Below are 27,148 nucleotides of genomic sequence, written 5' to 3'. Positions count from 1 at the left end.
TGGCTATGTCTTCTCTTCATTCACTGAACACTCAGTGAGTTTAAACCCCAGCATTAAAACAAAAGTAATAAAAGAATATGTGTTATTAAGAAAAGCCTTCCTTTCAGCATCCCATGAGACATCAAGTGATTCTGTGAGATCAAAGGGGCCAATGCTTTGGGTCAAACTCCCTAAATTACAATGCTGTCTCTGCTATTGCCATGTGTGGTCTTAGACTGTGGTTCTAAATAAATATCTTTTCTTCCTGGGTTACATAATGCCCCACCCTAGATTGAAAATATGAGCTAGTTTAGGTCAATCACAAACAGGGTAGTTGCCTGACTCAGTATGACATCTGCTTGATATACTTAAAGGTTCTGTGAACCGGGAAACAGTCTATCTAGCCATGTGATTTGGGGTAAGTTATGTAAGCTTTCTCATTTTGGGTTCTCACTCTTTAATTGCTCCTTTTGTCAAATTAAGCTTATTTCAAAGACTGTGTGTTTGTGTGTGAGGGGGGGGGAGGAAGAGAGGGAGACAGGGAGAGACAGGGAGAGAGAGAGAGAGAAAGAAAGTATGTATATGCACCAGTCCTGTCCTGGGACTTGAATTCAGGGCCTGGGTGCTGTCCCTGAGCTTTTTTGCTCAAAGCTAGCACTCTCTCTCTCTTGAGCAACAGGTCTACTTCCAGCTTCTTGCTGGTTAACTTGAGATAAGAATCTCACAGACTTTCCTTCCTGGGCTGGATTCTAACCATGATCCTCAGATCTCAAGCTCCTGAATAGCTAAGATTACAGGCATGGGCCACCTGGTGCTCAGCCTACTTAAAGATATTTTTAAAGAAGTAAAATTTTTTGTTAAAGGTTAATTTTCTTGGTTACATGAAAGACAAATAGCCTGTATGTCTCTAGGATAAGATTCCCATTTCATTATAGGAAGAACTAGCTAGATTAGTACTATTTTAGAATTTTTCACAAAAGATACCTGACTTATGTAACTGTAACCCCTCTGTATATCACCTTTATCACAACAATAAAACATTTGAAAACCTTACATTCCACACATTAATTTATTTTTTTAATTTTTATTTATTTTTTATTGTAAAACATTATTAATTTATAACATTCCCCAAAGAAGAACTTTGAAAATGTTGAGACTTTTTTTGTCTAAGTGTTGAGATTTGAACCCAAGGCTTTTGCATGCACTAGGCAGGTGCTCTATTACTCAGCTACTTACATGCTCATCCCTTCAGCTTTTTTTTTTTTTTTCAACTATAGAACTCAAAAGTTTCAATGACATACCCATCATATTCCAGGAGATGTAATAAGACTTCAAGGAAAAAGAACATAAGAACACCAAGATATTCTCCAACCACAATTATTTTTAATCTATGAAACAGAGTTTCCTTACAGATTAAGTCATTTTTAGAGGAGTGGTATTTACCATTGATGTAATCTGTTTAATAGGACTGTAGTCAGAAGGGAATTTAGGCCTATTATTTTTCCAGAAATTGAAAAAGTACCATCATTAAGATATGGAAGAGAAAGATTTATACCCATCTTTTTGGGACATGTAAGATGAGAGTGAAGTTTCACAGTTGGAGAATTTGTGGATATTGCTGGAGGAACTGGAGATGCTCTCGAGTAAGCGGGTAATTCCTCTCCCTCGAACACTACTGTTTTGGCCTGAAAATTTCACCCCAGATGGGTAATCACCTAGGATATTGAAAATTCAACAAAAGAAACACAGCAATTTTACAATTTTATGATCAAGAGACACTTCAATTAACTGATTCTTGTACTATTTAGGAGACAGGTCTTTAAGGCAAAAGGCTGAACAAAACTTTCCTCTTGTTTTAGTTGGAAACCCTAACTGAAATTCTTCAGATACTATGTGAAATTCGATGTCACTTGTTTTTGAAGAGTCTCATTTCCCAAGTGACATTACCACATGAAAACTATAGCACCTATAAGAAATATTTTCTTTTAAATATTCTGAAAAAAATTGAGGTGTAAAATTTAAAAAAAATTGGAGAAGTTATATAATACTAAAGTGACAGAAAAATGTACATACTCAAATTGCTTAATATGTAAATGTCAAATAAAATGCCTAATACAAGTTAACCTAGAAACATGTTTAAATACCAAATTCTAGGATCCTTGTATGCTGTAAGACTCAAACATATTTAAAATATGGTCTTATAAAATTTAATATGCTCACCAGTGAATGCGTTTGATCTTTGTTCCTGATTAGAAGAGTTGAAATGACAGAATCCTGGACTCTCAACTCTTAACTTCTGTAAAGTAATGGGAAAAATGTTTATTTCTTATTAATTATTGGGTGGTCTAACTTCTATTTCAAATTATTCTTTAAAAATGCAAACTAAAGCTGAGCACAGTGGTTCATACCAGTAATCCTAACTACTCAGGAGGCTGAGATCTGAGGATCAAGTTTCAAAGCCAGCTTGGATAGGAAAATCTGTGAGATTCTCCTCTCCAATTAACAACCAGAAAACTGGAAGTGGTGCTGTGGCTCAAATGTGGTAGAGTGCTAGCCTTGAGCAAAAAAGCTCAGTGACAGTGCTCAGATCCTGAGATCCCACCACCGACAAAAAAAAAAAAAAAAAAGCCAACTCTGGACATTGGTTGCTGGCTCACACCTGTAATCCTAGTTACTCAATAGGCTGAGATCAAAGGATCAAGGTTTGAAGCCAATCAAGGCAAGAAAGTCTATGAGACTCTGGTCTCCAATTAACCACTGAAAAGCTGGAAGTGGTAGAGTACAGCTCCAGTGGTAGAGTGCCAGCCTTGAGTGAAACAGCTAAGTGATAGCACCCAGTACTGGAACAACAAAAAATGCAAACCCAAGTGCTTTTCCAATGTTTGATCAATTTCTGTTGCTAAGAGGAGGAATTAAGATAGTCACTAGAGGGAAATTAGGAATTACAGGGTCAAGAGACAGCATGTTTACTGAACAGAATGATTCAGAATAGAGGCCTGAAAACCTAATGGTACAAGAAAGAGGGTAAAATGAGTGCAGGCATATATATATTTAAGATATGAACACAAATCCTTCACTGTTTTAATGAAATCAGAGGATATGGTAGATGCAGGTGTGTGAGGTGGCAGGAAATATATGAAACTTCCTGATTGCGTCCTTTTCTCTGGAGAAGTGAAAGACATCAATATTGGCTAGCGCATTAATGGTGATGGGAGAGGCGACAGAAATTGGAAGGGAAAGAAAGGGCGAGAAATAAGAGATTTATCAGACTGAAAAAAACAGATATATGAAGGAAACATCAATGGTTCACTTAAAGCTGGTGGTAATAAAAATTTGGTTAATACGAGTCAGCAAGGTGGTTTATTTCCCATCTTACTTCACAGGTATAGGACCAGAATAGGTGAAGAGTTGGATTAATCAGGGTATTTGTCACTCAGGTAGGATGAGGAAAAGAGAGCTAATGGAGTTGATTAGCACAAGCAATCTAAGTTGAGAGGAAAGGTGCAGTGTGGAAAATGAAGGTGGTAAAAAGGGGATATGAGTTCTCAACTTTACACGTCAGTAGTACCTCTGGGACTGGGCTATGCAACAATCCTGTATAGGATCATAAAATAGGAATTGTGGGTCAAAGAATCTTTTGAACTGGGGTACCAGAGGGACATGGTGATAGTCACAATGGAAGATGTTTGAAATTGAGAAGATGAAGACACGACCAGTAGGGTGTAGGAGGTGACTCTAGGAGTAGGAACTTAGATCATGGGAGACAATGAGGCTGAATTCAGTGAAATGACTACCTATGAGGCAAAAGAAATACATGATTTTGATGGAAAAACTACTCTCCTGCATCAGTGTTTCTCTTAACAATGAGGATCAACCTAAGTGCCTACTACTTCCCAAACAGGGTTATCAAGTATTATGCCCTGGATGGCATGAGATTCAAAGCCCAAGAAATTTAGAAAGAAGGTATGCATGGTGTGGAAGCTAAAATCAAGAACATATAGGCAGTCTTATGACAAATGAGAAAACACAATATATCACCATCTGAAAGCACTAATGGAGAAGCAGGGGCCTCACATAACCAAAGTTTAGTTAGCAAGGAGGCATTAATTTCTCCTCATAAGTCTGAAGATACCTAAAATTTTACTGATGACTGAGGGTCCTTACCTGGTAACGCCCTGCATCCAATACAACCATTTTGGGTGTCACACTATTGCTGGCTTCATAATCTTGCAGTGGTACATGAGCTCCTGTAATCTGGACCCCAAAGAGAGTGGCCAGAGAATTACTGATGCAATACCTTTAAAAAAGAAGACAAACCTCACTGTAAGAACCTCATCCAATTCCATTTTAGAAAAAAAGTATGTATCTTTAAATGTCCAATGAAGTATAAAGATACTATTCTGAATTGGAAAATAAAATTAGAGATCCAGAAGAGATCGAAATAAGCTAGTATTCATGTCATAAAAAGGTTGTTACTTGTAAGCAATCTTCTGATTACCAGACAAAATTTCAAAGAAATAGTTATGATTATCAAGACTGCCAGGATTCACAAGTGTTTAAGCAAAGGGAAGGGAAGAAGCAAAGATATACTACAATTATAAGTTGTTAATCACCAGAACCAACCATCACCTGCTATATGAAAGGGCTAGCAGGTTAGTCAGAGATCAGGGACTATATACTTTCACTACAAAATGAGAAAATATTTGTTTCTGGAGCATCTTTGCAAAAAATGTTATCCTAATGACAGAAGCAAATTTCTCTCTCCTATAAGATTTCAAGAAGGAAAAGTTTCAAGAAGTGCTTCTGAAGATTTACCCAGATTGTTCAAGTAGAATAATAAAAGTAAGCTAAATTAAAAAAAAAAGAGCTTTGGGGGCTAGGAAGGTGGCTCAGTGGTCTTGCACACATGAGGCCCTGGGTTTGATTCCTCAGCACCACATAGCAGAAAAAGCTGGAAATGGTGCTATGGCTGAAGTGGTAGAGCACTAGCCTTGAGCTGAAGAGCTGAGAACAGTGCCCAGGCCCAGAGTTCAGGCCCCACCACCGCTTAAAAAAAAGTGCTTTGTTTTATAATTAAATTATAGTAAGGGAAATAACCAGATTTATCACAGCTCTCCTAATGAGATCGAGCAAAACGGGCACAAAAATTTTCAGTTCAGAAAACAGCATCATGAAGAAACTCCTTTTCCCAACTTACGCAATCTTCTTGCAAACAGCTAAAGCACAAAAGAGAATATCATTTTCTTCATGCCACTTGCACCTGTGGAACAAAAAGAATTTTAGTATCCTAATTTGCAGTAGCACTACCAAAGGGTTTTCATGTTCCAGATTTCTAATTTACCTGAAATCATTTAAAAACTGGACACTATTATTCCAAGATTAAGGTTTCTAATTTAACCCACAAAAACAATTTCTATATGCAGATTTTATGATACTCTGGTACAAATTCATGACAATACACAAGCAACACACAACCATAAAAATTAAATTTTACCTTAATATGAGTGTTCTAGAGGCACAGTACTGAGTAAAGCTTTTATGGATTCATTCAACAAACATTCACTGAGAGTACACTATTTGCCAAGTATTGTTTAGGCACTAGGGATACACAATTGAATGAAACAGTGCCATAAAATTTACTTGCTAGTGGAGAAGACAGACTAAAAAGGATATGCAAGCATAATTAGACAATTTAAGATCTAAGGGAAACAAGATAGAAGGAAAAGATGATATGAATTGTAAAGAAGGGTTAACAGGGCTGGGAAGGTGGCTCAGTGGTAGAGCGCTTGCCTGGCATGCATGAAGCCCTGGGTTCGATTCCTCAGCACCACATAAGCAAAAAGAAAAAAGCCAGAAGTGGTGCTGTGGCTCAAGTGTTAGAGCTCTAGCCTTGAGCTGAAGAGCTGAGGGACAGTGCTCAGGCTCAGAGTTCAGGCCCCACGACCGAACCCCCCCAAAAAAGAAGGGTCAACATCTTAGATAAAGGGCCAGAAAAGTTATCAATACAGAGGTGATGTGATAGAAGAAATAATCATAACAAGTTATATGATCCAACAGTGTTGCACATACACTGACACAACATATTTTAATCTGAAGAGCCACTTTAAACTTGTCTTTCCAGAGTCTATTAAGATGCAGAGCAGCATTCATTACTATAGAATACAATGCTTACCTAAACTGACCAAGAACCTATGCTTAAACTGTAAAAATCTGCTGGGTGCTGGTGGCTCACACCTATAATCCTAGCTACTCAGGAGGCTGAGATCTGAGGATCTCAGTTCAAAGCCAGCCCAGGCAGGAAAGTCTGTGGGACCCTTATATCCAATAAACCACTAGAAAACCAGAAGTGGCACTGTGGCTCAAGCGGTAGAGTGCTTGCCTTGAGCTGAAGAATGGAGGGACAGCACCCAGGCCCAGAGTTCAAGCCCCATGACCAACCAAAAAAAAAAAACTGTAAAAATCTGCACCTTGTAAGTATGAAAACTTAGTTATTATTATTTTTTTTTGCTGGTCAGGGGGCCTGAACTCTGGGCCTGGCTGCTGTCCCTCAGCTCTTCAGCTCAAGGTTAGCACCCTACTACTTGAGCCACAGCACCATTTCCGTCTTTTTCTGCTTATGTGGTGCTGAGGAATCGAACCCAGGGCCTCATGCATGCGAGGCAAGCACTCAACCACTGAGCCACCTTCCCAGCCCAGAAACCTTAGTTATCTTAACTGAATGGCTAGCTTCCAGACAAGGAGAAAAGCTAGAAAATAAAAATTACTTGATATTCTGTATTGTTGTCTAAGAACTTACATTTGGCTACATTTTAGAGTTTTATGAATCACTTTTATTTGATTACTCTTCTTTGGAAATGCAGTGGGAGACTTTTAATGTTACTTTTCAATCTTCCATTCAGTTAACTAGCTTCCATTCAGTGAAGGTAACTAACATTTTACATTTACTGTACCGACAGTTTTTAAAAGTATGTTAACTGAAATTGGAGTTCGTTTTACAATGAAAAAATACAGTTACCATGGCCTAAACACAAAAATTTGGTTATTATTCTTTTTTTGTGTGTGGCTATACTACAATTATTAACTTAGGAATTTGCAATTGCCAGGCAGATACTACCACTTGATCCATGTCCCTTTTTGTTTTTGCTATTTTTTGAATAGGGTCTCACATTTTTGATGGAGCAAATCTGTATCATGGTTTTTCAGGCCTGCTGGACTATACTGATTCTTTTTTTTGTCAGTCGTGGGGCTTGAACTCGGCCTGGGTGCTGTCCCTGTGCTCTTCAGCTCAAGGCGAGCACGTACCGCTTGAGCCACAGAGCCACTTCCAGTTTTCTAGTGGTTTACTGGACATAAGAGTTTCACGGACTTTCCTACCCGGGCTGGCTTTGAATTGCAATTCTCAGATCTCAGCCTCCTGAGTAGCTAGGATTACAGGTGTGAACCACCTGCGCCCGGCTTTATACTGATTTTTACTGGTGGAGATTGGGCTATCAATCCTTCCATCTCTGGCCTCTTGATTAGCTATAGAATTACAGGCATGGGTCACTAGGCCTGGATGATTATTATTCTTGATGGTAACAAGACAATTAAATTACAGTCCAACACTTTAGTCAAAGTTATTTAAGGAAATATTATTTTGTCTCAGAAAACTTTACAATTTTTGATAAGATTAAGAAAAAAGCCAGTACTGAAATTGCAAAGTGTGCAGTTGCTTAGAAGGAAATCTCAGATGCAACAGTGGAATTCTCTTTTAAGGAGCACTGCTTCCCCAACATAATGGTACAGGGGTCAACAATGAATATAAATACAGAGCCCACATGGTTGTGTGGAATTTTAGAGCTATTTACCCAGTAGCTACAATAATGGTAATGAATTCAAATATTTCAACATATCACCCATAAACTTAACAGACTAAAACAGCAAAAACCAAAAAAAGGACAGACAAAATCTACACTGACAGTATAAATAGGAGACAGATAATATAAAAATCAATTAACTGGACAAATTACACTTCAGCAACTCCTTAGTCTCTCACCTCAAGTCTTTATGTGGATAGTGGAATCCTGAGGAACAAAAAAAGACTTCAGAAAAGAGAGAAAGGAAATGAAGAGCTTAAATAAACTAAATTCATCCCCATAAAAGTCCATTGTTGAAATAAACACTGAAAAATAGTCCTGACTACAGGAAAGAACCTGTGGTCAAAAGGAGAATGGGAGGAAACCCCTTTAGACACTGGGTAGAGGGGTAAATTTAGGATTCTGTAAGTTTAAAGAACCTGCACATTGTGACACTAACAGAAGAGGGCACTTTTGAACCAAGAGTCAAGCCTCCCCAAATCACCTGCCAACAAATGCAGTAAAAGAACATCTTCATCTACAATTACAATACAAAGAAAACAAAAAAATGAAAATCAAAATACTTTGATGACACCTGTCCCCCTAAAGTTAAGAACTCTGACACATTTCATACTGAATTAAACATACTCAAACAACTATGTAAAGATTTACAACATATTCAATAAGGAACAGAAATATACCCTTAATAAGAAACTTCAAGCAAGGCACTGATGACTTACACCTGTAATTCTACCTACTCAGAAGGCTGAGACCTGAGGATTGAGGTTTGAAGCCAGCCTGGACAGAAAAATCAATGAGACTCATCTTCAAAATTCATTAGTTAAAAAAAAAGTGGAGATGCAAACATGGCTCAAGTGGTAGAGCACCAGCCTTGAATGGAAAAAGCTAAGAGATAGAGCCTAGGCCCTGAGTTCAAACTCTAGTACTTTTACAAAAATAGAAATTTCAAAACTAAAAGTAGAAATGAATAAAAAATAAGATAGTGAGTTGAATAAATTGACAAAAGTATTTTAAAAAATCATATGAGGGAAAGAAATAACTTACAAACTGTCCCCAAACGAATAGATTTGGAACGATTAAAGAAACTGAAGAAAGAAAACTATTTATGAGACTAATTTATAAAGTAAAGAGAGTAATAAGGAAAAATAAAATGAAATAAGCCCAAACGTACATACACAGGATTCCCTTAACATAAAAGTAAACACTAATACTAATTCTGAAACTACTTCTAAGAAACTACAGAAATAGAACCTGACTCTGAGTATTGAAATGGCTCACCACACACCTCAAAAAATGGATCTGGAACATAAATTCAGAAAAAAGATTCTAGTAAAACTAACAGGCTTTAAAGATGAAAACATTTTAAGTCTCCAGACAAAAATAAAAGTACCTGTTCTAGAAAGCACAAGGCCTTTAGTCCAATCCCCAGTACCACTTCTCCTCCCCCAGAACTAAAAAAAAAAAAAAAAAAAAAAGACAAATAATCCAAATCCTGTTACTACTCATCAATAAAGTTAAAAGATAAAAGGATTACATTTCTAGCCCCTCAAAACTAGAAAAAAGAATAGTACAGTACAGAGAATAAGGTAAAAGACATATATGAAGATGAGAACAGAAAATCAGATTTAAAGAACGCACTAGTTTAAAAGAAAAAGTAAATATACAAGAAATTACAATATAAATATAACTACTAAAACAAGACATTTTAGGAGACTATCTTCCTTGGAGACTTTTAAACAAATTTGAAAATCTATTTATTAGTATGACTTCCTAGGAAAATACAAATTACCAAAATTAACTCCATTAGAATTAGAAAAAGTCTAATTAAACCAATATCTGTAGAAGTTATCTGAGAATTGTCCCCCTCCCCCGAAAAAAATGCACCAATTCCAAATATACACAATTTTGTGTGGAAAAAATTAAAAAATCTGAAATATACAAAAGTAGATTTGAATAACACAAACACATTCCTTATTCTTGGCTACAACTCAATATTGAAAAGACTTTAGTTCTCCCCAAATAAATCTATAACTTTACTATATTCTCACAAATGTACTAATATTCCCTACAAATATTTTTAGGGAGCTTTAAAAGAAAATGAGTGACATTTCTGAGTAAACTATTAGCAAAAGCTGCTTTTGCTAATTCAAACAATTAAGTCAACAAATTGGAAACAAATTATGAATACAAATAAGCAAGTAAACTTAACTATATTTCAAACAAGTAATTCAATTGCTCTGAATGGGGGGAAAGAGCCCAAATAACTTCTGAAGAGAGTATTTTGACTCTTACCTTCAAACTAAATAAATCATGAGCGGACATTTATCTTTATTTTGGTAGGACTAGTGTTTGAATTCAGGGCCTCACCTTTGGAAGCCAAGAGGCTTTATTGCTGAACCAAGCCTTGAGCCCATTCATTAAAAACAAAAACCCCAGGAAAACAACAGTGGTATCACTTAATGATACCACTTAGTTCTGAAACCAGTTTCAATGTAATCTAATACTCAACAAATTTAAAAATATGGTAAGTTAAAAAAATTCTCAGTCTCAGAACAAAAAAATACAAAGGTAAAGTAGAAAACTAAAGAACTTTATGGTACTGGATTGGAATTACAGGCTCCGTGGGAGGAAACTCATGCTGACACAGAGAGAGAGGGAAAAAGATAAATACTTGTAAAATAATTAAGTGAAATAATCCAGACCCAAAGAAACATAGGTTGCATGGTTTCCCTCATTTGTGGTAACTAGAAAGTGCCTATAAATCTACAAGTAAACACACTGGATGGTAAAAGACAAGAAAGTACACTAGGACATGATAAATTATATAGGTTATATTATATAAATTATATAAATATATATAGTCACACAGTGAAACCAAAGGAAGATATTCTTAGGAAAGAACACAAAGACTCAATAGCTATGTGCAGATGATCATATAAAATAATATCTATCAAAATGAACTCTAAGAAATGGAGTTTTGTTTTCTTTACCATTTGTCTTGTTAGTTTTCTGTCTTTGGGAGGGTAAGGGAAAGGCACAAAAAGTGTAGGACAACAGATAAACAAATGCATCAGTGATTATAGACACTTAAAAATGCACAACTTATGGGTGGGGATGAGAGGGAAAAACTGGGAAAAATCGAGGGAAGGGGTGGAATTGTTCAAAAAGAAACATACTCATTACCTCTTATTATTATATGTATGTAAATATATAAACTGTAAGCCCCCTGTATATCACATTTGCAATTATATGTGTGTGTGTACATATATGCATTTTAAGAAAAAAAAGACTAAGCGGGAGACTTATTTCCATAAAAAGAGGATGTGTAACACACATTTCCTAGATCTGCCCACTACGGAGACCTAGAATCAGTGACAATGTAGTAAGGAGTGAGAATAGCTAGCACCCAGATCCTCTATTCTAAATATTATTCGCTACTAAAAAGAACCAAAGCTGGGATCAGAGAAGTTCAAGATAAACCTGGAATGCAATGTGCTAAAAAAAGCAAAATAAGAGCTCAAAGATGAGTCAATGTCAATACAACATAAAAAAGAAACTACTGCTTGAAAGTCTTCCACTGGCCACACTGAACAATCTGAACATAAAATAAGTTATGCTAATAAGAGACTATAATTCACTTAATCGGAAACTACACAATAGTCATGTAAACAAAAACAATAGGTGAAAAGGAAAAGCTCTTTCTTACAGAATTCCAATAAATGCAAGAATAATTGAATTAAAAAAAAGTGTTTTACAAATGTCATAGTAACTGACCCAGACCAAATCATGGATAAATGGTAAAACTAGTATATAAAATTTTGAAAAATACAGTATCTAGCTAATCTTATAGTATATATCCATAAGGTATTCTAGTAACATTAAGGTACAAAATTGTTACTTTTCAATCTGACAACACACTATTTTAAGCAACTGACTTATCATGATCAGAAAAGGAACAAAATGAAATCCTACCATTCCTGTGGTGACACACTGCAAAGATACAGCACGATTGTTGCTGTACTTTTTCCACAAAACGCAAAACCTTAATAAGGACATACAGACCAACTCAAATTGACATTCATTCTATAAAATAACTGGGCTGTACTCTTCAAAATAAAAAAGGTAAAAATCATGAAAAAGCAAGACTGAGGAACTTTCCAGGTTTAAAGAGCCTAATGAGTTACAGCAAGTGCAACATATGATCCTGGGTTGGACTCTGGATATTTTTTCACTACTAAAGACATAGCTGACAATTAGCAAAATGTACATCTAGTCTTCTAAAACTGAACAACATCAATGGATATAGCCTGATTCTGAGTTTTACTCTGAGAATAATGAGGTAATGAGGTGCAAGGGGAATGGTAACAGAAATTTATTTTACTTAGAAAAAAGTGTACACATATTTAAAGACAAAATTAGAAAGGCAATCTATTTAAATATTAAAATTATTGGATCTTACATATTTTTACAATGGGCAATTTTTAAGTAAATCTAAGCTTATTTCAAAATAAATATGCCTGTCAATTTATTTCATTTATATAATAAATTATAAGTGTTATAAAATAAAAACTGTCTAAATAAATCTAAAAACATTTTTTTAATCACTAGAAATTCTAATAAGAAATAGTAATTAGCAAAATGCCAATGGCTCATGCTTATAATCCTAATTACTCAAGAGGCTGAAATCTAAGAATCGCAGTTCAAGACGAGCCCTGGCAGGAAGTCTGTTGGATTCTTATCTCCAATTAATCACCATAAAGCCCAAAGTGGAGCTTTGGCTCAAGTAATAGAGCACCAGCCTTGAGCAAAAAAGCAAAGGGACAGTGCCCAGGCCCTGAGTTCAAGTTCTAATACAAGCACCAAAACAAAAAACAAAACAAAACAAAGGAACTATTCAGTTTGTCAGTTTTTTGTTGTTCTTGTTTTCTGTGCTGCACCCAAGTAATATTATCTTATAGTCAATAGAATTTTATGTTCATAAAAATAGTACTTCCAAGGCTTCAGAGGGAAATACTGCATAAAAGGCACAAACAACTAAAATAGAGCTCAGAAGTCAAAATCACATCACAAAAATCACCACCAATACCTTGTATCACTAGAATAATCCCACATGGCAACATCCAGGAGGCTTCGAACCCAGGTCTTAGAGGGCTCCTTGAGGAATTTTTGTTGGTAGATCTCCACTACAAGATCCTCTACAGAGAGAAGTTCTAGGTCTTGCCTGATTTCTTCCAGTAATAAATAGAAACAGATATACAGTTAGTGACTTTGGGTACTTAAAACATGTCAAAATGGAAATAGATATAATACACTTCTGCAGTGAACCAGGATTTTATTTACCTGATGTCCTCGCCATATGCTTCAAACACCAGATGATTCTGGCTCTATCAACAGACTGAAGAGAGAAAAAAATTATTTGTATTTTTCTTCCATTGTGATTTAATTACAATTAATTAACACTGTCCTTTCAAATGCTGGGAGATGCATGAAGGAAAGAATAGTTTATAACAAAATGGGAACTATTAAAAAAGAGTGGCATTCATTACAAAAGACAACTGCTAGTATTAACCAAATAATTTAAATATCAACGCTAAAAACCCCATGAAAAGCAAGTGAGACACATGGGCAATGAAGGAATAAATCTTCACCACTTTGTCACCCACTGATCAAAACTTTGAGTTCTAACCTGGAGGAATTTAAATGAAATAAAGACATAAGTCTTTCCTAAAAATTACAAAAAGAGAAGCAAGGGACTGATAGAGAGACCATTTTGAATAAAAGGTAATCCTGTATACAGAATATATCAATCTTCAGGGCAAAAAGATATTGCAAGTATTTCAGAAGAGAACTAAAAAAAGGACATTTAGAAATGTTTTCAACTTTTGTAGTCTTCAAAGTCCCTCCAAAACACAGTAATTTAAAAGAAAATGTATTATATTAAACTGAAAGTAACTCAGAATGTCCATGTTTTAACATACACAGCTAATGCACAGGAGAAAATTCTCCTTTTGGTACATCCTGTAGATGTAGTATCTAAATTTATACTTTCAAAGAGCTTCTTAACTGGAAATTACCTTGCAGTAGATAGGTGGCCACTTCCCTGAGTTTGGATGAATAAATCTATAGAAGTTTTTTAACACAGTTGCTTGGTCATGCCCAAATTCAAAGTTTGAAATAGGAATCTTGTGACTAGAATCACCTGGAGGAAATTAAAAAAGAGGATGAAGTGCAAACATTGAGGAAAGACAAATATTATGGGAAGTATGGAAGTAGAGGTATAAGAAGAGAGTAGTGGGTAACTCATATATATTCATTTGTACCAACCTTGGTTCCAATTAGGTACTTTGAATATTTTAATCCATAATTTTATAGCCACTCCGAAAAGTGGCTGACACAATCATAAAGAACTCCAAGAACACAAGAAACTAGCAGTAAGTTGGTAAGTGCTACAGTTATGACTCAAACCTAGGTTAAGCAACAAAGCTTTTAGTATTTTCACTATTCCATTGGATGTCTTTAATGTTTTGTTAATAAGGCTGGTGAAATTAATTGTAATAACTGCATTTTAAACAGTTGTATGTTACCTATATAACCTATGTAAGGTAATAATAAAAAAGTAAAACAAAAAGGCTGTATGATGAAATCATCAACTCAGAAAGTAAAAGACTAGATAAAGTAATTCAGACCAATCCTCTCATAAAAAATACAATGACCCTGAATATATTAAGAGCATACACACACAGATAAGAATTACTTGGTCAATGTGCAAAAACCCAGAGAAGTAAAAGGTTTTTGTTTTTTTGGGGGGGTGGGGTGGGGGAGGGATAGTTTTGTAGGACCCCCTAGGTCCTACATAAATGTCCTCTGAAAGAAGCTATTGTTATACGTCCCAAATTACTCTAGATCATTTTTTTCAACATCCTAGACAATCAGGTACACAAAGATAAAAGAATGAGACTGATATGGGTTGTCAGTGGCTCAAAACCTATAATCCTAGCTACTCAGGAGGTTGAGATTGGAGGGTGGAGTTTCAAAGCCAGCCTAGGCAAACAAAACCAAGACTCTTAATAGCCAATTAGCCATCAAAAGAGCCAGAAGCAGAGCTATGCTCAAGTAGCAGAGCACCATCCTTGAGCAAAAACACTAAATGAGAGCACAGGCACTATAAAGAAGAATGAGAAGTGAAACACTGATAGACACAAGTACTTAAGTTATTAGGCACAAATTTTAATTAATTATGCTTAGTTTGAGATAAAATTATAAATCTCAGTACAATATGATAACCTGTAACAAAAGATGCAGGAGAGCTCAACTCCTGATTGATAGATGAGGGAAAAACAAAAGGAAGGGAACACTTGCTTGTAAGAACTATAGAGATATAAAGAGGTATATAACTATAGAGCTAATACAATAAGGAATTATGAAATCTTGGAAAGTCAGAAATACTGGGATGTCTTGGAAAGTCAGAAATACTGGGATGTTGAATCCAGAATTCTGGATCTGCTTCTTCTCAGTGGCATTTACCAGTGCTAGAAAAAAATATTTAGAGGCTAAGAACCTGGATAAAGCTGTTAATAGACCCAACACTAATAAGGATTTAAAATATTATTCTAATCTTACTTAATAAAACATTATATATATAAGATTTCTATTGTCTGATGGCTTTCATTATTTATGCTGTAAAGTAAAATGTGAATTTTCAGATGCTTCTTTAGTTGTAATCTATCTGTCCTCCCTCTTTTTGAAAATTAAAAGATAATCTAAAATGGATTTAGCTCTTGTAAGGTCTGAAGCCCAATTTAAAAGCACCTCAATCCCCAAAATTGGATTAAGTTAATCTGAGATGGCTGGTGACCCCAGCTGTCAGATTCAATCATAAATCTTCCTTGGAGAAGAATAAAAACATTTAATACGTACTGTTTAACACTCAGTTAAAATACATATATCAAGAGATCTGTTAATTTGAACATCAAAATAATCAATAGACTATGAAAAGAGATTTTAAAGAAGAGTTATCTCATAGGATTACTGACATTTGACTTTAAAATAACTAGGCTCCTAATGTTTAGTGAAGTAAAAGAGAATTAATTTCTATTGAATCATTAAGACAGAAATTTTAAAAAATGAAAACATTTTCCAGCTTATGATGGCAAAATGACCTTGATAATCAGTTATACAAAGTTAAAGTTGATCTTTCTTATAAATGCACAAATCCCAAAACAAAACCTAACTCAATAATTTAAGACATATACTTACTATACTGCATTTGCTCCTGGAAAACAGGGATAGCTTATCATTGGTAAATAACCATATGAACCAAGATCACAAATCTTTCATGCTAGAAGAGAGCATTCAGTAAAATGTTCTACTGCTAAGTTTCCAGATATTATATGCAGGAATGGAATAACAGGATCATATGGTCATTTTACCTTGTTTTCTTAGGAAACTTCCACCCTGATTTTTATAGTGGCTCTATTCTAGTATGTATTAAGGGTCCATCCCTACTGTCCCCCTTCCCTCAATCCTTACCTGCACTTGTTCTATCTTCTAGATAACAGCCATTCTGACTTAGGTGATATGGAATATGTTTTGGTTTGCTTTTCCTTTGTGGTTAATAATGTTGAATATTTCTTCATTTATTTATTAGCTATTGGCACTTCTTTGGAAACCCTTCAATTCATTTGCTCATTTACTAATTGGAATATTCTTTCAGTGTTTAATTTTTGGAGCTCTTCATACATTCTGACCATAATCCTTTATTTTATGGGCAACTGGCAAAGATTCCTCTCGCATTCTGTAGGTTTTCTTTTGGCTCTAAAGATTGTTTCTTTTGCTGTGCTAAGGTTTTTAAATTTGATGCTATTTTTCAATTCTTGTTTCTTTTTAAGCAATTAAGAGTTTTACATAGAAAAACATTACCTGTTTCTATATCCTAAGAGTTTCCTCTATGTCTCCTTTAGCAGTTTCAAAGTTTCTGGTCTTACATTAAGATATTTGATCCATCTGGAACTGAATTTTTGTACGGGGTGAGTGACAGAAATCTAGCTTCATTTTCTACATTCAGATCCAGTTCTCCAAGCATCATTTGTTCAAGAGACTTTTTTTTCCAGGGTCACAAGTCAGATGGTTATAAGCTGTGTGGGCCCATTTCTGAATCTTCTATTCCACTGATTTACCTGTGTTTTTGTGCTAGTTCCATGCCATTTTTTCTACTATGGCTCTGTAGTAAACGCGACACCCAAATCTGGCATTATTCTTTTTGTTCAGGACTGCTTTGGCTATCAAGGTCTTTCATGGTGCCAAATGAATTTTAAGACTGATATTTCTCTTTTGGGAAGAATGACATTGGAATTTTGACAGAAATTGTATGGAAATTGTAGATGGTTTTCCCAATATTGATTCTGTTAATCTATGAACATGAAAGGTTTTTCTATCTTTTAGTGTTTTCACTTTATTTCTTTAATGTTGGAATAAAAACATAATTTTTAAAATTAAAAACATTTCTAAATGGCCCTAAATCAAAATAAACCTGAAACCTCCCTCAGAAGACTTTTCTAAGTAGCTAGTCAACACCTAGTCAATAAAAGTAGCTGATCTTGAAATCCAAGGATACACAGTATTTAGATAATACACCACATTCCCTTAGAAAGGAGAGATAAGACTATGAAAAGTTTTAAGTTTTTTATTTTTTAAAAGCTGTGTTTTTTTAAATTGTCAAGGTGATGTACAAAGGGGTTACAGTTAGATAACTAAGGTAATAAGTACATTTCTTGTTGCGCTGTACAGATCATTTCCAACATACTGTCTTGTGAATATCACTGTTGCATTGGTTCTCCCCTTGTCCTTTGTCCATTCTGTTGTTCCCCTTCCCTAATTCAACTAAATGTAAATACAATACTAGGGTACCAAAATCAAATACAGTGACAAAAGGGGGAGCCATAGGAGGAAGAACATTCAGAAGAAACAAATAACACAAAACATTAAAAACAAGTACAAAGAAAAACCTCGTATGTCCAAGTTTTGGAGTTCATTTCACTGAGTATCAAATTATAAGGTCATATGTACATACCTATTGAGCTATCTACTCATCTACTAAGATTATCCTAGGTGTATAGTAATTATTGCAAATAAGGGAAACCATGGGACCTGTATTTCTTTGGGTCTGGCTTGCTTCACTTAATATGATTTTTTTCCAAGTTTTTCCATTTCCTTACAAATCCGACGGTGTCATTCTCTCTGATGGAAGCATAGAATTCCATATATATATATATATATATACATATATATATATATTCCATTATATAGATCACATTTTCTTGACCAATTCATCTACCGAGGGGCATCTGGGTTGGTTCCATATCTTAGCTATGGTAAATAATGCTGCGATAAATATAGTTATGCTGGTAGCTTTAGTATGGACTTGTGGTCATTTGGGTAAATGCGCAGAAGTGCGATTGCTGGGTTATAGGGGAGCTCTATGTTTAGTCTTCTGAGGAACCTCCATACTGCTTTCCACAGTGGCTGAACAAGTTTACACTCCCACCAACAACGCAGTAGGGTTCCCTTTTGGCTCCATCCCCTCCAGCATCTGTTGTTATTAGAGTTCTTGATTATAGCCATTCTAACTGGGGTGAGGTGGAATCTCAATGTTGTTTTGATTTGCATTTCTTTTATGGCCAGAGAGCATTTCTTGATGTCTGTACTTGCCATTCTTATTTCCTCTTCAGAGAATTCTATTTTTAAAAGGCTTTAGTCCACTTATTAATGGGGCAGTTATTTTTTTGAGGATTTGTTTTTGGGGTAATTTTTTTTGTCGGTCCTGGGGCTTGAACTCTGGGCCTGGGTACTGTATTTAATTTTTTGAGTTCGAAGTATACATTAGATATGAGGCCCTTGTCTTGTTGTATGGCTGGTGAAAATCTCCCAATCTGTGGGCTTTTTCTATTGATCTTGCTAGCTATGTCCTCTGCCATGAAGAAGTTCTGCAGTTTAGTGCAATCCCATTTGTCCAACTTTTCTTTGATTTGTTGTGTTTCTGTGTCTTTAGTAAGAAAATTTTGGCCTGTGCCAAGAAGCCCTAGAGTTTCTCCTATTCCTTGTGTAATGTTTTCAAGGTATCTGCTTTGCCTTTGAGGTCTTTGATCCATTTGGAGTTGATTCTAGTGCAGGGTGATAGATAAGAATCTAGCTTTTCTACAGGTGTTTTTAACCAATTTTGCCAGCACCATTTACTGAAGAGGCTGTCTTTCATCCATTCTACTTTTTTAGCTCCCTTATAGAATATTAGGTAGCTATAGGTCTGCAGGTTTGTTTCTGAGTCTTCAGTTCTATTCCACTGGTCCTCAGGTTTGTTACTGTGCCAGTAACAAGTTGTTTTGATTACTATGGCTTTGTAATAGAGTTTGAGATCTCTCCTCTGAGTACTGTCTTTGCTGTGTCCCAGAGGAGTTGGCAATTTATATGTTCATTTTTGTTAAATATCACGAACATTTGAATTTCCTTTCTAATCTCTTTTATGACCCACAATGTGTTGAACCATGTGTTATAGAATTTTCTTTGGTGGCTTTTCCCTCTATCATTTTTAATATTCTCCAACAATAATCTAAGGTTAATATTTTCCCAGCTTAAGTTATGTATGTTAAAGGAATAAGTCATAGTTAGGCATGTATATATTCAATTCCTACAGTCTATTCTTTCATACTTACTTGCAGCCTGACAGTGAAATCGAAATCCTCGAGGAATTTCACCTATAATGTAAAATATTTTGTTGAGAGACAGAAATCTGGAAGTTCTCTAGTTGTTCTACAGTAATACTCCATAGGATGACCAAGTCATACATGGGCAGGTAATTTTAATTATGTAAAAGTAAAAATTAAACTTTATCTTTTTTTTTTTAAACAAGAGTCTTATTTAGGATTCTACAAATGGGCTCCAGGGGACTATGGGACCCTCTATTACATCAAGTATACATACATTTCCAGAGGATAGAAAATATCCAAATTGTATCTTTTTAGTGTTTTAAAGTCATATGGAAAAAAATAGCTATTTGCTTGTCCTAAGTAGCAACATTCTTGTGAGTAGGATTTGTTTTTTATTATCTAAAAATGAAGCTGTCCTAATTAATTTTAAAAAATTTACTCATCTCTTCTTTTTATGTATTTCTTCCTCCCTCTACTGCTTTTTTAGCTTCAAGTATATGGTAACTAAAATCTATTCTAACTAAACTAAAATGCTAAATATTCAAACTTAACTAAAATGTATTCTCTATAGGCACCAAATCCTGTGTTTTCACAGGACTCACTTTTTTTGAGGAGGGGGGAGCATTTGAGACAGGGTTTTAACTATGTAGCTCAGCTGGCCTCAAGCTCAAGATCTCCTGCCTCAACTTCCTGAGTAGTGAGATTACAAAGGATACACTTAATATCAATACACAGTATCCACCATGTGTCACCAAGCCCACAGCTCATCTACTCCTTATAACAGCCCTCTAGTAGGTATTATTCCTACATTACAAACAATCTAATTTGTTCAGAGAGATTAAGTAGTTTCCTCAAATTTACAATGCAATAACAGCTGAAAAACTAGTGACCACCACTGATGTGAAGGAGAAGGGAAATGGTAGAGAAGGAAAATGGCAAGCATAAAATAAACTTTCAGGAAAGCCTCAAAATGTTAAATTAAGTAAAGTATACATTTTTCAGATGTTCTGGTCACCCAATTATTGTTATTGCTATTATTATTACTGGCAATACTGGTGTTTTTAACTCAGAGCTCTAAGTTTCCTAAGCTGGCATTTTTACTATCTAGCCCTAACTTTTGCTCATTAATTTTAAGATAGAATCTCCGTTCCAACTCAGGCATCTGACTGTATTAGGTAGGGTTCCCAGGAGCCAGGTCAACAGGTATGAGCCTCAGAATCCAGCTCTTCACTGAGTAGATGTCCTAAGAACTTCCATCTATCTTCAAACCATGATTCTAATAATCCCAGATAACTAGGATTACAGGTGTGAGTTACTGGCACCAGCTCTGTCCACCCCATTGTAACACTTCAGGTAAAGAACCTAAACCAATACCTATGTCAACATCTAATACCTAATGATTTTTCAATTATTGTCAATCTTATCACATTTTGAGAACTTAGTTGTACTTCAGAATACTATTAATAAATGTAAAGAAACAATATACTTTTAAGATCCAGCATCTACTCTATGTGGGTACTTACCAGGATTTATAAAACTGTGAAATTCTGCCATAATACCTTCTTGCAGAGAATATTTAACACAGCCAATTTCACAAGGGAGGAATCGCTGTTCACAATGAGGAGGTAGCTCACCATGGCTAAAAATGTTCAAAAAGTAAAAAATACCTCCAAGGAATGCTACAAAACAAAAAATTCAAGGTGAATGTCTCAAATCTACTTCTTTCAAAAAGCCTGCTTATTCACAGATGAAAAAAGCTTTAGAACCATTCTTTTGTGTTCTTATATTTCTAATATAGCTGGAAAACAAATGGTCAAATCTTTTATACTTTACTACTCTTTGTGTAAAACACCAAAATTATTTGAACTTGAAGCAGATTCTATATAATTCAGCTACAGATAAGCCTTTACTCTCAAGAATGGCATTAGAAGAGCTGTAACACATATTCCAGCAAATATTAGCTTGATTAAGCTATGTAAAAGATTGGCTAATTAACAAATCCTTCACTCTTTATTCTCTTGCTCCACACTCCCCCCACCAACATTTGAGAAATAAATTCCAACTGTATTATATATAGACTCTGTAAAGTATGGAAAACTTAGTTTATTCCTTTTGTATTTTTTTCTACTACATGTGTAGTTCCAAAAAAAAAAAAAAGCCAGGCACTGGTGGCTCATGCCTGTAATCCTAACTCCTTAGGATGCTGAGATCTGAGGAGCTCAGTTTGAAGCCACTCTGTCAGGAAAAGTTCATGAAACTCTTATCTACACTTAACTAGCAAAAAGCCAGAAGTAGAAGTGTGGTTCAAGTAGTAGAGTGCAGGAAGAGCACCCAGGCCTTGAGTTCAAGCCTCAGGACTGGCACAAAACAAACAAACAAGAAATGTAAAAATGTGTGAAGTGTTTTTACTTAGGCTAATGTTAAAAGTTGATTAGTGTTAGCTAAAGGCAGGACCCAATTAATTAAAACAGCTACAAAAAATAGCAAATAGCAAAAACCCTTTTTTTGCCAGTCCTGGGGCTTGACCTCAGGGCCTCGGCACTGTCCCTGAGCCTCTTTGTGCTCAAAGCTAACACTCTACCACTTGAGCCACAGAACCACTTCTGGCTTTTTCTGAGTAGTTTATTGGAGCTAGGGTGGTAAGTGTGAGCCACCCACACCTGGTGCAAAGGCACTTTCACTTGATTTTTGTGGTTATCTTTATGTGTCTCCTCCAGGGTATTTTTAAAATTTTAAGAACTGGTCAATAATAACTGTGCATCTTAAATAGGTAAAATTGTGCATCTTAAATGGCAAAATGGGGTTTGAATGTATATTATATATTATGGTTTGAATGTATATTATATATTGCAGCATGATCAAATCAATCTAATTAACAAATCACATTTTTTCATAATTCAATCAACTAAAATTTAGTCTTCAATGCTGAAATATACATCATTAAACTACAGTAACAATTCTGTACAATAGATCTTAAACCTCTTATCTGCCTTTATAATTTAAGTACATCCTTATAAACAAGTCAAAGAAATATCAATGTTTAAATAATGTCTGAGGTGACAAAACAGATTTTTATTATAAAGGACTGTTGGATTATGTCAATAGGTGAAAATTATCTTTAGTGCTATAATATTTAAACACTTGTACCAAATACTTTGAAATGGAGGATCAAAATGAATAAAAACATTTACTAATATGACAGTGTTTTGAGCAATACAGCATAGTGTTTTTTTGTCTGTTTTTAGCAGTGTTTTGAACATTCAAAGTTGAGCAAAATATTTTCAGAATACTCTACCTTGATCATTTTTTAGAGACAAACTTGACATATCTGGGGGTGAAACAGTCTGCTTTGGTACAAGCATACCAGGCCTCCTCAGAGGTGTGGCAATGAGTTTCTAAAGAGAAAGAAAATCATTGATCACATAATTAAATTTACCAAAATAAGTTCCAAATAGCCCATAGATTACCTCAGTAACTTCTCAACACTAATTCAATGAATATACTTGTCTATAGCACCAATATCCAAAGACAGAAATAAAAGTAAAAATCTATATTCTAAATCAAAAGGTGAGTAAATAACTCAATTAATGAAAGTCACTTGACCAGTACTGACTACATTAATCTTCCTGTGTCACCTCCCACCATATACAACACATGGACCAAAAGAACACCAAAGGCCACTATATCCTGTTTAGTTTTCTCTTAAAGTAAAAATCAGATCATGTTGACTTGAAGTCTCATATGAGATTTTTTTTTAGGTAATATATAAGAAATGACAGTAAGAAATAAAATTAAGGTTCACAAGTGTGCCTATGTAAAAATTCAACTGATTAGTGATAATCAAACATAAATCCCCAAAATAAAAATCTCTCAAATCTCAAGCAAGAAAACTTGAATTTCAATCCAATGTTAACAGTTTAAGAATGAATTTCGGTATTACAAAAAAACAAAAACACCATGATTTGAATGTATGTTTCGAACCCCACAATGACCTTTTACTTTCCTATTATAAATTACCAAGAAACCAAATTTTATTTTGTACTTCAACATTCTTCCACTCAGAAATCTACTCAAATCTTTCTCAATTCTTTTACCTATAATGTATACAAATGTTCACCAATCTCTTTTAATATTTAAAACTGACAACCTTGGTTCTTGGTGTCATTTACAAACTATAGTGTAGATTGTAAAAGAAGGACTTTGGGAGGGAGAAAGCAGACGGGGGTAAACCAGGAAGGGGGAAAAGAAAGGGAAAGAAGGGATTGGGTGTGACTATTACAGAAATATATAAATACAAAATAGATTAACAAAAGGGGGAAACAGAGGGGAATTAAGAACAAGTAATACAGAGGGGTGAATTTGATCAAAGACCATTATATAAATAATTTTACCCCTTTATACAATAAATTGATGCTAATGAAAAATGAAGAAAAAAATGTCAATTTTTTAAATTAAAAACAACAAAAAAGAATCCAAAGGCCTAAACTATTTTTAAATACCAAAAGACAAAAAAGGCTCCTTAATCATTAACGAGTTGACAGGGACACTTGGAGACCATTTACACAACTTGTAAATTCAAATATTTCCCAAGATACCAAACAGGGATTTCTCAGGCCTTTCACTACCAAAGTATACCAACTTTTCTGTTCTGAGTTGTGAAGGCTGCTGCTGGTTGTGTGTTTGTGTCTGCTAGTACCAGGGCTTGAACTCAGGGCCTGGATACTGACCTTTGGCTTTTTTACTCGAAGCTGGTACCCCACCACTTGAGACAAACCTCCATTTCCAGCTTTTTGCTGGTAACTGGAGATAAAAGCCTGGCTTTGAACCTCAATTCTCAGATCTTAGCCTCCTGAGTTGCTAGGATCACAGGCATGAGCCACCAGTGCCCACCCTCCTACTGGATTGAGTCATTCTAATACCAGGCAACAAAAGAACGACCTCCTTTCCTCACCCTAACCCACATCAGGCAGTTGTCTACCCCTGATCTTTGACCATTCACTCAAACAGCATTTTCCAAAAGACCTTGTGTGCCAGGCCTCTGTTTCCCCTCATTTTACCTGCTTCTCTGAAGGCCCAGAATCCTTTCCCTGGGCGGCTCTCCATTCTCGAGCCATTTCTGTGTATTTCTCCTTTTCTTCCTCCCTCAGGACCTTCAGGAAATAGAAAAGAAAAGGGAAGCAGCAGTGAAGATCCCGTGTGGGCGTGGTGGGTCCCACTGTAGACGCCTGGGCATTACAGGGCCACAGGTTCTGGTGTCAGTTTGTGCCTCGCCCTAGGCCAGGGATCCCCTCCCCCCACTCGCACTCCATCAGGGGTCAAGCTCGAGGCCTGAGGGGCTCGGGCTCGGGGCTCGGGCCTCGCGGAGGCCTCTTGCTCCTCACCCCGCACTCTGGCTCCTCACCTTGCCCTTCTGCTCCCCACCTCGCCCTCCTTGCTTGCCCAACTGCCCTGCCAGGCCTGGCACGCTCTCCTCACGCCTTACCGCCCAGTCAGCGGAGCAGTAAGGGATGGCATCAGCCACGCGAACCACGGGCAGGCCTCTACGGCGTAGTTCCGGTATCTTCTCTTGCACGAAGAAATAGTAAGCATTGCGGCTGGCCCTGCGGTTCGGCATGGCGAGCACGGTCAGGCTTCGACTCGGGCCTGAGAGGGAACAAGCTGCTGGCGCCCTCGCTGGGCTCCCGCCCTTAGTAACCGAGGTAGGTGCCTGCGCACGCGCAGGACACCAGCTTTCAGCCAATCAGGGTGCAGCGCACAGCCGTACTCACACAGTTAGGAGAAGAAAATCCAGCCCCAAACCGGAAGATTCCACCTCATGCAGCGCTATTGGGGGTTGGGGGAGAGGGGAAAGGGGCGGGGCGCCACAAGTGTCCTGACTGGCTGGGATGAATCACAGGCGGGGCCTTATCACGTGGAAGGCTTGGTGCATTTGCTGCTCATTGTTGCGTAGTGGGTTGCAGTAGGTAGAGCAAGAAAGGATTAGTTGGTATTTTAGTTTGCCGGTGTTTTCAGCCAGAAACATCTGGGTTTAATGTTGTAAATGCCAAGAAGCAATTTATTCTAGAAGAAAAAATTCTCATCCAAAATAAACTTGTACAACTTTGCCACAATCAATATACATAAACTGTAGAAATTTACAACAGTTCATAATTTACCAAACAAAAGATATCTAAGTTCAGAAAACAGGTGGCTGTTTGTGGGAAAGACTTTTACCCAATTAAGTACAAGGAAAGTTACAAACTAGACCTTCGCTCTCTAAAAATAAGTTTACTCAGTCTTAGAAAACTACAAGCTAGCAAATGTATAGAGACCGGGCACCTACCAACGTCACAGTTGAGACAGTGTCTAATGTTGTAAGGATCCTTTTAAAAGCCCATTGTCAAGGCAGATTCTGGTCACTTGCTGCTTTCAAAGCCAAAAAAAAATACAAGGTCTGACCATTTCCCTAGGCCATCCTTACTAGTTTGTGTTTATGTACATTTATACACATTTGTGCTAGGTAAAAATCTTGTCACAAAACGTCCAGTACTACTTTGTCTAAAACGTTTTTATGCTAAGCATTGATAGAGACAGTGAGGAACTCCACAGCTAAGGCCCTTACTCTCAAGAAATTTACTTGGACGGGGCAAGAGGAAAGCAAAAACAAGTGCACCGATAATTGTTTTTTATTACTAATACTATTTGGGGTCCAGGGTTTGAACTCAAACTCTTGAGCACACAGGAATCCTCCTACTGAGATCTTCACCTTTGAATTTTTAAAAGTTAAATTTAGAAAAAGTCAAGAAGGAACCATGGCAAGAGGCTGAGATTTAAAAGGTCCTTGAATAAAGTTTGACAGAAATCCTCATAAAAGTATGATATATTTTATGTCAATTTTATTACTAGATGGCAGGATTTGTGGCAGTGTTATAAAATATTTCTTCTTTTTGTCTAATGAGTTACTGCTGATGTAAGGAAGATATTGATTTAGGTGTTGATCCTGTATATTTAGTAATACTCTACCATTACACTATTGATTCAAATAAAGTCAGTCAATTCTTTTGGGTTTCCTGGCTTTGTTTTCTAGAGGAAATTTTCTATTTCATGTACTAAGTATTGTACAAGTAGGAAATTTATATGTTTTAAAATAAAGAATGGAAGTTTAAAAATCATTAAATACCTTTTATACATCTTTTTAGGTAGATATATGGCTTTATCTTTTGTTAATATACTAAATTAGATTTTTTTCTAATATTGAACATTTCTACTATGCCTAGCATAAACTCTTTGATCATGAGCTCTTTTGCTCAAGGCTAGTGTTCTACCACTTTGAGCCACAGTGCTACTTCCTCATCCACAGTTTTGTAGAATTTCTTTGTAAAGCTCTTGTCCTGGTGTATCTTTGGAAGGCAGGGTGGGGTTACCTTTCACTATTGTTTACAGTATCTTGTATGCATGATTTGTCCTTGCAGTTTTCATTAGTTTTTTGTAATTTACTTAGAAAGTTGTCTTTTACATTTGGGTTGCAAGTATATTGATGCAAGATTTGGTGAGGAAGTGAAGCAATTGAAACTTTCATTTGTTATTATTAGACAACTGCTTGACACTTTCTTTTTCTTTTTTGTTGGTTATGAG

General features: G+C 36.0%; 1 protein-coding gene across 2 annotated transcripts; it reads right to left on the bottom strand.

Moving 5' to 3' along the window:
• Nucleotides 1-1,245: 1,245 nt before the first annotated feature.
• Nucleotides 1,246-25,227, bottom strand: Mael (maelstrom spermatogenic transposon silencer). Of its 2 annotated transcripts, XM_013021776.1 has the most exons (12): nucleotides 25,017-25,224; nucleotides 24,592-24,684; nucleotides 22,830-22,929; nucleotides 21,058-21,213; nucleotides 19,541-19,582; nucleotides 13,910-14,034; nucleotides 13,176-13,230; nucleotides 12,922-13,063; nucleotides 5,177-5,239; nucleotides 4,144-4,276; nucleotides 2,200-2,275; nucleotides 1,246-1,694 (listed from the first exon to the last, which is right to left on the bottom strand). In XM_013021776.1, exons 1-12 carry the CDS (start codon nucleotides 25,146-25,148, stop codon nucleotides 1,507-1,509), a joined length of 1,305 nt encoding a protein of 434 aa, XP_012877230.1. In that variant the 5' UTR covers nucleotides 25,149-25,224; the 3' UTR covers nucleotides 1,246-1,506. The 2 variants fall into 2 exon arrangements, with proteins under 2 accessions (XP_012877230.1, XP_012877231.1); XM_013021777.1 differs by lacking the exon at nucleotides 24,592-24,684 and having other exon boundaries at nucleotides 1,271-1,694; nucleotides 25,017-25,227.
• Between the last annotated feature and the right edge of the window lie 1,921 nt (nucleotides 25,228-27,148).

Source organism: Dipodomys ordii, unplaced genomic scaffold, assembly GCF_000151885.1.
Source record: "Dipodomys ordii isolate 6190 unplaced genomic scaffold, Dord_2.0 Scaffold57, whole genome shotgun sequence".
Taxonomy (NCBI): domain Eukaryota; kingdom Metazoa; phylum Chordata; class Mammalia; order Rodentia; family Heteromyidae; genus Dipodomys; species Dipodomys ordii.
This window is presented reverse-complemented; position numbering and strand designations above follow the sequence as displayed.

What these genes read in the sequence shown, in the direction of transcription:
- Mael (XM_013021776.1), bottom strand. Translation starts at nt 25,148, where the DNA reads ATGCCGAACCGCAGGGCCAGCCGCAATGCTTACTATTTCTTCGTGCAA. An exon ending in GTCTCTAAAAAATGATCAAG is followed by an intron (nt 21,214 to 22,829) that starts GTAGAGTATTCT and finishes TTTGTTTTGTAG; the next exon opens with CATTCCTTGGAGGTATTTTT. An exon ending in TCACAGTTTTATAAATCCTG is followed by an intron (nt 19,583 to 21,057) that starts GTAAGTACCCAC and finishes TTTACATTATAG; the next exon opens with GTGAAATTCCTCGAGGATTT.